The following is an 11953-nucleotide window of genomic DNA, read 5'->3' on the forward strand; positions in this document are numbered from 1 at the left end:
GATACTTAGTATCAGAATGATCCGTCCTTACTCATATGATTATCAACAGCAACAACAAACCCTTTGCCTGCACAGTTTTCTAAGCTGTTTACGTTTTATATTTTAAAAGATATGATTAGCTATCAACTATCCTTAAACTGAAAACAATACAACACAGAATTCTGCTTTGTTTGCAATTTAATATTATAGGCTAGTATTTAACTACCAGTAGCTTGATGGTGCAACAATTGTATTGTACTCTACCTTTTTTTTAATTGTCCTAGAATTGTTGAGAGAATTGTTTAAAAAGCTTAAACTGTTTACCATGTTAGTCGTTAGGTTAAAAATGCGTCAGCCTAATGTAATGTAACAACTTCACTTAAATACCTTAGTTGTATTGAACAATTGTACAATTGCAGACATTCCTTGTTTTGGTATAACTGTTAAATGTGTTTGCTTTTGCCTTTTAGGTTCCAGACCAGACCAGACCAGTGGTGATGACCGTGTATTACATTTTGTGTGTGCCTGTCTGTGTGCACACCTGTCAACCAATCTGACGATGTTGCTAGCAACATACCCACTAACATATATTCTTACAAACATGTGACCATATCTCAACATTATCTGTGCACATACCATTTAACCATACTGAGACTTATCCGAGATCTACACTGAGACATTCTGAGAACTATATTGTTGTGTGAGGACTATACTCACTAACTATATGGAATATGTATACCTGTGAATCATATTTGTCAACCATTCATACCTTTGAATCATACCTGTGCTGTGACATCTGGGGCTGACTCTTTTATTCTTCAGTGTATATATCACCATCAAATTTGGCCTATTACCATTAACGGAGGCCTCTAGCTGTTGCTGCCAGTTCAGAATTAAAACTGATAAATAGATAGATAAGATAGAAGTTCTGTAAGTATGCAAATTCAGTAGACATCTGGATTCTCCCTGATCGTTATTGGTTAACTTTAAAATTGGTTTCAACAACTTTGATTTTTTGACTTCAAGCTTGCATTGGTTGTTAAGTGTTCATTAGTGTGTTCTGAGTATCATTCTGCTGTTGTTTCTGCAGTACTGTATTAAAACAAAGAATGTTGATCAATGTTGAATTAACAATTTATTTATACTGACTGTCATATACTTTAAGCTAACATCTAACCAAGTAAGTGGTGTTCAAGAATACTGTAAGTCTATGTAATCTGAATAATCATACTGTAAGTCTGTGTAATCTGAATAATCATACTGTAAGTCTGTGTAATCTGAATAATCATACTGTAAATCTGTGTAATCTGAATAATCATACTGTAAGTCTGTGTAATCTGAATAATCATACTGTAAGTCTGTGTAATCTGAATAGTCATACTGTAAGTCTGTGTAATCTGAATAATCATACTGTAAGTCTGTGTAATCTGAATAGTCATACTGTAAGTCTGTGTAATCTGAATAATCATATAATCATACTGTAAGTCTGTGTAATCTGAATAGTCATACTGTAAGTCTGTGTAATCTGAATAATCATATAATCATACTGTAAGTCTGTGTAATCTGAATAGTCATACTGTAAGTAATGTTATACACAGCTGTTTTCTGCATTTACATGCAATGGTAATTCCCTGGAATTACAGTACATTTTCTAGTTAAAGGTTGTTGCCTCCAAAATGGCAAATGAGACAGTAGCAGTTAAAACCAGTAGTCGAGGACACTATAGGTGCGTTGACATGGAAACGTTTAATTTGATTAAATAGAATAATGGCTCAATCAGAATAAAAATGACACAGAATAACCTAAACACCTTGATCAGAGTAAAACTGAAACATGAATCAGAATGATGGTTGGAGAGGGGACAAACAAAAGAGAGGGATGACAGGAGGAGAGAGAAAGAGGAAAGTACAGTAAGGTGGATTTGACAACATTACCAGTCAGTTTGAAGGAGAACTTCATACTACATTACACCTCCCTCCCCATTCACCTGTGTGTGTGTGTGTGTCTGTGTGTGTGTGTGTGTGTGTGTGTGTGTGTGTGTGTGTGTGTGTGTGTGTGTGTGTGTGCATATGCATGCATACTAAAAAAAGAGAAATAAAGAATTATGTGTGTGAGTGTGTCTGTGCATGTGACTGCATGACTGTGTGTGTGTGTGTGTGTGTGTGTGTGTGTGCGCATGTATGATGGATGACCATAGGGTTGGGCGTACACTGAGACACGTTGTCATGCATGAATAATGGCGTTATTACAGTCATAAGCATGAGAACTGCCAACGCTGTGATGAATACCAGTCATACGTATACTGCTAAAAAGAGGGAGAGGGAGGGAGAGTAGGAGAGAGGAAGAGAGAGAGAGAGACAGACAGAGAGAGAAGGAGAGTAGGAGACAGAGAGGGAGAGGGAGTTAGAGAGAGAGTAGGAGAGAAAGCGAGTCACTCACCATAGAGCTGCAGGAGGAAGACCAGTCTTACTACACCATCCATTGTAGTCTCACTGTAGTCTCACTACACCATCCACTGTAGTCTCACTGTAGTCTCATTTCCTCATCGACTGTAGTCTCACTTCCTCATCGACTGTAGTCTCACTTCCCCATTGACTGTAGTCTCACTGTAGTCTCACAAACCCATCCATTGTAGTCTCACTGTAGTCTCACTACACCATCCACTGTAGTCTCACTTCCCCATCGACTGTAGTCTCACTACCCCATCCACTGTAGTCTCACTGTAGTCTCACTACCCCATCCACGGTAGTCTCACTGTAGTCTCACTACCCCATCCACTGTAGTCTCACTGTAGTCTCACAAACCCCATCCACTGTAGTCTCACTACCCCATCCACTGTAGTTTCACTGTAGTCTCACTAACCCATCCACTGTAGTCTCACTGTAGTCTCACTACCCCATCCACTGTAGTCTCAGGCTACGTTTACACTTGGCCAGCTATTTTCATAAACGGACCCTTTCCGTTTTCAAAAATAACATCGTGCACACCTGTCAGCTTTCAGAAAAGTTCTCGTTTACACTAACTCGTGTATATGCCGTCAAGAGCATGCCAAACCTGGTGCCAGTGTAACGAGAAGCTCAAGCCCACGTTAGCCAATCAGAATCCTGTAAATAGCAACAACAGCAACAAATCACTTCCTCTTTCTCTCTGAAATGTATTTGCAAATGTAAACAGACAAAAAGGGTTTGCACCAACATAAATGCGACTGCTACTCTGAATGGATCCATGATCACCATAGCCAAATGAAAATGTAAACATAGGTCACACTTTTGGCGCATGTGCAAGTTCTAGATACATGTAGATAGATAGATAGATAGATAGATAGATAGATAGATAGATAGATACTTTATTGATCCCCAGGGGAAATTCAAGGTCTCAGCAGAATACAGACAACACATACACATTCTTTAACAGCAGAAAAGTAATTAAAGTATATAATATAAAAACACAACTAAGCAATACGGACAGTAGAAGATAAAGAATATACTAAATATACTAAAATACAAATTATACTAACTAACACTTAATCTAAATCAATTCTAAAAACAGTATCCACATAGTGGTGATTAATAAATCAGAGGCGCTTGCAATGACTGAGGCAGGGACTGAGCCTGTGATTCTCTGTGCATAGTAAGGTAAGGTAAGGTGCTCTGTGTGAATGTGTGAATGAGTGTCATGGTGATAGTGCAATGGTGATAGTGGTCATGGTGATAGTGCAAATGAGTAAGTCCAACAGTGCAACAATGCAGAAATAAAGTCTATATGTCTATATATTTAACTATTTTAAGAAAAGGTATAAGTGTGGCCACAGTTCGGCTGTGGCATAGAGGGAAGGGTTATACATATGTGCTAATGTGCTAATATAGCATGCAAACAGTGAGGCAGAAAGACAGTGGTAAAAGTGGCTAGTGGACAGACAGTATCCAAACATGGAGGGGGTGAAGAGGCAGACAGACTATGCAGAGAAGTCTATCTCTCCTCTTCCCTTAAGTGAAGCATTCTGGCGCATACTGTGACGTAGGCTGCCTAAAACTCAGTTTTTCTCAGTTTACATGCAAACGCGCAAATTACGTTTTCCAAAATCTCCACTCTGGCCAGAGTTTTTTGAAAGAATCGTTTTTCGAATTCTCCGTTTGCGTTTAAATGAAGGGCACAAACTAAGGGAAATGTCTCCGTTTTTTAAAATAACCATGTACGTGTAAACGGTTCTCACTAACTCATCCACTGTCTCCACACTGAGCTGTTTGTTCAAGGGCGAGTCTGCACAATTGCATTTAAGTGTTAGTATACAGTGTGGACTAATATTTAGGGTTTCACATTAAGAGACATGGTATGGGTAAGAGAGTGTTGTTGCTGCTCTGAGTTGTTGAATACCCATGCTAGTATACTAATGAGCATTACGATATAGCAATAATATCTAATATACTTGTGATGGCAAAAGTGCACTTTTGTCTGAGCATTTGTATTGGGAGTCATGCCATCCATTAGAAATCATGTTGGAATTAGCACCATGTCATTCACCGCAATAACTTCAACTCTACTTCTACTGTCTGTCTATTTGTGTCCTGTTGAAATGCACAAAGGAGGGATAGGTTTGACTCTACTTGAGTGAGATTGAATAGAATACATTTGAATGATATTAAACTGAACTGATTTCTGAATGAAGTTGAGCTGAACTGAATAGAATTGAGTCAAGCGAGCCTGTGGTGAGTTGGGGTGCTGAGCGTAATCAAATGGAATTTAATTGAATCTAAATGAAATTCAATGAAATGACAGAATTGAATGCAAATGGAATTAAAGAGACTCGAGGGCAGTTAAGAAGTCAATGTGTAGTGTAGCTGCAGTGTAATCATATGGAAAGAAAAGCATGGGACTGAATCTAAATGAAATTATGGATATGAATCTGAATTAAATTATTGAGCTAAATCTGAATTAAATGAAATAAAGTGATGGAATTGAAGGTAAACCAAATTAAAGTTGTGTGAGGCAAGCTGAGGTGCTGCAGTGTCAGCTCAGAGTCTAGTGGAAAGGAGGAGGAGGAAGAGGAGGAGGAGGAGGAGGAGGTGGAAGAGGAGGTGGAGACCACAGCTGTGAGCCAGGTCTCCTCCCTGTGATTTACACAGCCATCACACACACACACACACACACACAGAGAGAGAGAGAGAGAGAGACTCAGCAACACTCACCTTCATGCTGGCACACACACACACACACACACACACACATACACACATGTACAATTCACATACTGTATGTCCATGCACGATTTATATACCACACTGACACCCAGGACACCCCGTCCGCAAACCACATACACACACACACACACATTCAATCGACGCTACAGAGTGTGCAGGCGCCATCTCCCTCAGCTCGGCGTTCTGCCTCCCTTGGAGTCTTGAGTCCTCATCCTCATCAATCTGGAATTAAAAGTTATTGATTAAGAGTGTGTGCCCTGCAGCGAGCCCTGTCCAGCAGCTGCCACAGACCGTAGCGCAGACGCCAGGGATAATGCCTCCACACACACACACACACAAACACACACACACAAATGGGCCACCATACACACAAGGCTACAGCGTTAATATTTTAGAGGCCTGGGAGACATGGACACACACACACAGCCGTGCCGTGTGGTTCAAATGGCGTCTGTAAGCAAGACAGGAGAGAGTCCGACGGGGCGGTCAGTTCGAGAGACAGCACAGGGATGGGAATCACTGAGCAGACGGGGAGGGAGAGAGAGAGAGAGAGAGAAAGAGAGAGAGAGAGAGAAGAGAAAGAGAAGAGAGAGAGAGAGGGGAGAAAGAGAAGAGAGAGAAGAGAGGATAGAAGGAGAGAAGAGAAGAATGGAGAGAAAAGAAGGAGAAGATAGGGGTAGAGGAGAGAAGGAAGAGAGAGAATAGGGAGGGAGGAGAGGAGGCACAGGAAGCTCAATAAACACATGAGTGACAAAGGCAGAAAGATTGGTTTGGAAATTCAATTGGATAACGACTTTGGAAAGTCACGACAGCCTTGACAATGAGCTGGGTGGGAAAGATGAGAGATGAGAGAAGAGTGAACCGGGGACAGCAGGAGGAAGTGATTAAAGAGGGAACGCGTAAAGGTGGAGGTGTGAGAAAGTGATGAGGGCAGTCTGACCCTGAGCTGCCCTTTGCACAACATCCCACCTCTGGCTCACGTCATGGGGTCCCGTCTTTGAGCTCCACACATCCAATTCCGACTCCGTGCAAGATTACGCGTCACGGGAAATAAAATGGGCACATACTCCACTTATAAGCATGCATGATACTAGCAATCGGTTGATTTATTGGTTTTGCGCGTGAAGCCGTTTCGAAGAGTGGGTGCGCACATCCAAAGTAAAGTTTTTCTGCAGGTGCCAGACAATAGTATCAGACAGTAGAAAAAGTGTGGTCTGCACACTGCAACTGCTCCAAAATATAAACTTTATTCATTTAAAAGCAACGTTTCGATCCCCTTGGATCTTCGTCAGGCATTTGCGCGTGAAGCCAACACGCCCCGTGGTCCCAATACAGTTAATAAAATAAAATGCTAGCTAATGCAAGGTCACTATAATTGCTGAACAGGCGAGTCGGTATATAGAACGTTTATAGGCTAGTCTTAAAAGGCTCTGTTCGGGGGGAGGAAACGTAACCTACTGAGCCTGTGCTGCTTTGGAGTCCTTGAACTGCTGTTGGGAATTATGATAGTTGTCCGTTTGCCCTCCAGAGCACGGGCCAAGAAATTGATTTCCATGCGTGCCCTTTTATGTTTCCCGGTCGGCGGGTGTTTTCAAGCTTCAGTTTAACGGTTGTGAGTCCCGACCATTTAAACCGCACAGTAGGGACTTGGTGTGCCTCGTGAGACAGTCGACAATGAACACGTTTTTTTTTTCTTTTTTGATGAAAACGTTTATTTATCTCTTACACTTTCTGAGATTAAACTTGACTGCGACAGAATTGTGTATTTGTCTACTGCAGGTGTAAATTGGCTTGGATAGTTCAATGAAGGGGACTCCAAAGGCATGTTTTGGTGATAAGGCGCACAGGCGATGCGCGCGGAGACGAGGCTTCAGCCTAGGGGCGAAAATAGATTTATGCCCGTAACCATGGCAACGCCGCACTGTCACTCTTGGCGAGAATTAGCCAACATTGCCAAGCAGCATGGCGAATGACTCATGATTAACAACAATAAAGGAAAACGAGGCAAAGTCGTTCTTAAATATCAAGTCCCCAGCCATCTGGAAAACCTAGGCAGTGGTTAAATGACATGAGAATAGGCTGGGCATTCGTTGAATGCATTTCCACAAATGGGGCATTTAGTTGCATTTTCATACGCATCAAATGTGACCTGCATTCAAACGTAAACACACTTTTCACCATGTTTTGTTTGAGTCCAGCCAAATGTGTTCTTTATTGTTGGATTTCTCAGCAGTCTCTTCGTATGGCGCAATGTCATCACAGGTAGTAGGCTATTTGCGGCGTGAAGATACACGTTGCGTGAAGGCGAACCAATAACCGACTGTAATTCAGAAAATTGCTTTCATTATATGAAGCCTGTCTGCGACTGACTGGCTGTTTGATTGATCGATGGAAGCCTCACGGAAATATGGGCACTCCGGTCCTGTCAGAGCTCGTTCAGCACAACTAAAGCAAGTCGCTCTCCAGGGTCCTGAAATCAGCCTGCGGATACGACTGAGAAGTGTGTGTGTGTGTGTGTGTCTGTGAGAGAGAGAGAGAGAGACTCAGTATATTCAGAACAGGCTGCTCGGAGAGTGTCAGTAAAGGACTGCAGACTCTAGTAGTATGTCATAGCCACAATGTGGAGTAAGCTATAACGTAGCGACGCTGATGCCCCAGTTTTCATTGAACAGCTTTTAGGCAGAATAATTATAATAGGCTACACGCCGGTATAATTAAACGCTGTGACATGGCACGGCTCTGCGGTGCTTAAGTGAGCATGATGTGTTCACCTCTACCGTGCATTATTAGAATTATGTTATCGCATATTATTTAGCTCTGTGTGCTATTTTGGTCAAACGCTTGCTAGATATGTCCTGTACATATTTCTCGGCCAAATCTTGAGAGGCAAGCCCGAGTTTGAATGCCTCTTGATCCCTCTCGTGGTGCCGTGACAGACATCGCAGCTGTTGGTCAGGGATCCAGCTGAAAGTTGTCTCCATCTAGCGGCGCGCCAGCTGTGTGTGTGTGTCGTGCCCGCGTGTGTGCGTGTCTCTCTCTCTCTCTCTCTCTGTATGTGTGTGTGAGAGAGATAGAGAGAGAGAGAGATTGCGTGCGTGAGTGCTGAGAACATGAATCAACAACCGATTCGGTGGTGTGGAAATTTCTCTGCCATGGCGTCATTCAAGGCCCCTCAGCTCATAGTATTTGCCACACCTGCTTAATTTACGCTTATTCTTTGTTCATGGTCGCATAATGTATAATGTTATAATTGGCTTATTTTTGTATCATGCATGTGAGACAAACAACTTTCTAACAAGACCGTGGCATCTTTTTTTTATGGAAATGTGATTCATTATATACGGTTCATCAGCAGAGAGACCGTGAGCTAAAACACTGAAAGGGCACCGGGTGACATTTCTAATGTGTGAGGCACGAACGAGGGCTTCAGCGCGGGGTGCTCCGTTTCATGTGCGCCAGTTAACCAATGCCCGGAGCACGTGACACGCCCCCGTCGAGCGTAGAGCGCAGAGTGGAACTTGGGCGCCACTGCAGCTGCACGGCTCTCCAACGGAGTCGCCGACAGGGAAAAGCGGACGAAGCAACTTCCAGCAAATCAATTGTTGCTGCCTCTTCATTTTAATCCGTTCAGTGATTTGTTAATATCGTGGGAGTCCCTAGACTCCATTTTTTCGGCTCGGGACCAATCATATTTGGGGAATAGGTGCGAGCGCGGACCGACAAAAAAGAACTGCAGTTTTTTTTATTCCCTCCCCTCGTGTGGAGGCAGAACACTGGCTGTACTTGTCAGGGTGGTCCCGACGCTCTGCGAGGCTGCACGAGAGAGGAGCTTCAACACGAGCAGAAATACTGATCAGTTGAAAAGCCGTCTTTTGACCGATGTCTGCTGGACGAAAGGGATGTCCTTGGATGACTGCGGCGAAGTTATGCACCTGAATATGAGCACGGAATTACCTGTTTGCTGAACTTGTTGCTGTATCGTACCCAATCTTTTGTGGAAATAATTTCGGAGACTTTTTTGTTACCAATAACTGGCAGGAGACCGTGGTTTTGCCAGCAGGATTGTAACATTTTTGAGGCACATTTTTAAGCTTTTTTTTTTATCTTCGGAGCACACCAGCCTTTACGCAGAGGTGAGAGCACTTTCACTCCGGATTGTTTAGCTTTTAATTTCCTAGTTTCCTAGTCAAAGCACATGGGTACTTGATACATTTTTAATATCACCTTGTAATTTATGGAATGGGAATGGTTTTACGCAAACATTCCATACGCGGCTGTTGTCTTATACGATCACAGTACCCTGTGTTTCTCACATCACTGCTATAACACAGTGCACCCCGTTTGATTTTTCTCTGAATTCTACACTTACTGGATTATATCCCTTAGTCGTGCGCCGATCTAACCAGCGTCGTTTGCATTGATTCTCCAGATGCCTATCCGCTGGTCCGCACGCCTGTGATCAGTATACGGAACTTCGTGTCTGCTTCAGCCGGACGGGGCTTGCAGATTGTACAGAATGGCAGCGGGAGTCGCCGCTTGGCTACCCTTCGCCCGGGCGGCAGCCATAGGATGGATGCCGGTGGCGAGCGCGCCTATGCCGGCCCCGCCACGGGACAAGAGGCGGACGCAGGACGGGCTCATCATCCTCAACGTCAGCGGCTCGAGGTTTCAAACTTGGCGAAACACTTTGGAGAGATACCCGGACACTTTACTTGGAAGCACAGAACGCGACTTCTTTTATCATGAGGAGACCAACGAGTACTTTTTTGACCGCGATCCAGACATCTTTCGGCACATTTTGAATTTTTACCGCACCGGGAAACTGCACTACCCGCGCCACGAGTGCATCTCTGCATACGACGAGGAGCTGGCGTTTTTTGGGATAATACCGGAGATTATTGGGGACTGCTGCTATGAAGAGTACAAAGACCGCAGGCGAGAGAACGCGGAACGCATCGAGGACGATGAGGATAAAGACAACAGCAACGACTTGCCCCCACCAGACATGTCGTTCCGCGAGACCATGTGGCGGGCTTTTGAGAACCCACACACGAGCACCATGGCACTGGTGTTCTACTACGTCACGGGGTTCTTTATAGCCGTTTCCGTCATGGCCAACGTGGTGGAGACGGTGCCGTGCGGGAAGACCCAGAATCGAGTGGAGATGTCATGCGGCGACCGCTATGCTCTGGCCTTCTTTTGCCTGGACACGGCTTGCGTCATGATCTTCACGGTGGAGTACCTGCTCCGGTTGATGGCTGCGCCCAACAGGTTCAAGTTCGTCAAGAGCGTGATGAGCGTCATTGACGTGGTGGCCATCATGCCCTACTACATCGGCCTGGTCATGAGCGACAACGAGGACGTGAGCGGGGCCTTCGTCACCCTCCGGGTCTTCCGCGTCTTTCGGATTTTCAAGTTCTCGCGCCACTCGGCGGGCCTCCGCATCCTGGGCTACACGCTGAAGAGCTGCGCCTCGGAGCTGGGCTTCCTTCTCTTCTCGCTCACCATGGCCATCATCATCTTCGCCACCGTCATGTTCTACGCCGAGAAGGGCTCGACCGCCAGCAAGTTCACCAGCATCCCGGCTGCCTTCTGGTACACCATCGTCACCATGACAACGTTGGGGTAAGTAAAGTGTCGATGACGAGCCGTGACGGCGGCAAACCTCACGTTCACTTTTTTTCTTATTTGTTTATTTTTCTTGGCGTCTTGGAAGGGAAGATATAATTAATTCTCAAGGGGGTCACACATTCAATATGCCCCATTTAGGATGTGGGGAGGAAGCCTCCATGTTAGTTTGGGAAAGGTAACTAGCCAGGCAGCTTGCAGGCCGAGTGTGGTCAGATCGAAGGCCAAGGCTGCAGCTCTGGAGCCTGCTAGAGACGATATACACTCCCCTGCCGTCTTAGTGGTTTTGCTCTCTCTCTCTCTCCCTCCGTCTTTCACACACACACACACACACACACACACACACACTTGCACACACCTATCGGCAAGGCCGCAAACAAACACACACACACACACACACACACACACACTCACACACACACACACACACACACACACACACACACACACACCTATCGGCAAGGCCGCATAGCCAGCCACTATAAATAGACCACACACATCAAACGGGAGGAGATCAATAAGGATATATGAATTCTCTCACTCGTCATTCCCTCAAAGACCATACACACACACACACACACACACACACACACACACACACACACCCCAAACGCACCAGCATGTACCTGCTCTGCATCTACACACTCGCATTTCAACTGCCATGGCTTATTAATTGCACACACCTATATGACAGCAAAGCCAATAAGAATGTAACAGCTTGTGCTAATAATGTATAACACAGGTGGCAGCTACAGCCACACACTGTCCCTCAAAGCAGTGAGTATCCGTTCATTCATTATGTGTTCCCTTGGGCAGAGGGCTGGGTTGGGTTGTGTTGTGTTGTGGCTGATTGGAGCTGTCCGTGGTGCTGAAGTCGATGGCTCATCCACATACAGTACATCAGCCCGAGGCTATTCTTCTGTCACACATACACACGCTCACACATGTGCAGGGCACACACACACACACAGACACACACACACGCACACACACACACACACACACACACACACACACACACACACTCACACACACACACACACACACACACTTTCTCTCTCTCTTACTCTCTCTCTCTCTCTCACACACCCACACACACAGAAGTACACACACACACACACACACACTCTCTCTCTCTCTCTCACACA

The 11953-nt window shown here is 44.8% G+C and overlaps 1 protein-coding gene across 1 annotated transcript in view; it reads left to right on the forward strand.

Annotated features, from left to right (window-relative positions):
- Nucleotides 1–8610: 8610 nt before the first annotated feature.
- kcnd2 (potassium voltage-gated channel, Shal-related subfamily, member 2) overlaps nt 8611–11953 on the forward strand; it is a 172929-nt gene continuing 169586 nt past the window's right edge. The window contains exons 1-2 of the mRNA XM_042078214.1: nt 8611–9310; nt 9607–10802. Coding sequence (XP_041934148.1) covers nt 9694–10802 — 1109 coding nt within the window. The 5' untranslated portion in view covers nt 8611–9310; nt 9607–9693. The remainder of the gene's footprint in view (nt 9311–9606; nt 10803–11953) is intronic.

This window comes from Alosa sapidissima, chromosome 22 (genome assembly GCF_018492685.1).
Source record: "Alosa sapidissima isolate fAloSap1 chromosome 22, fAloSap1.pri, whole genome shotgun sequence".
NCBI classification, from domain to species: Eukaryota; Metazoa; Chordata; class Actinopteri; order Clupeiformes; family Clupeidae; genus Alosa; species Alosa sapidissima.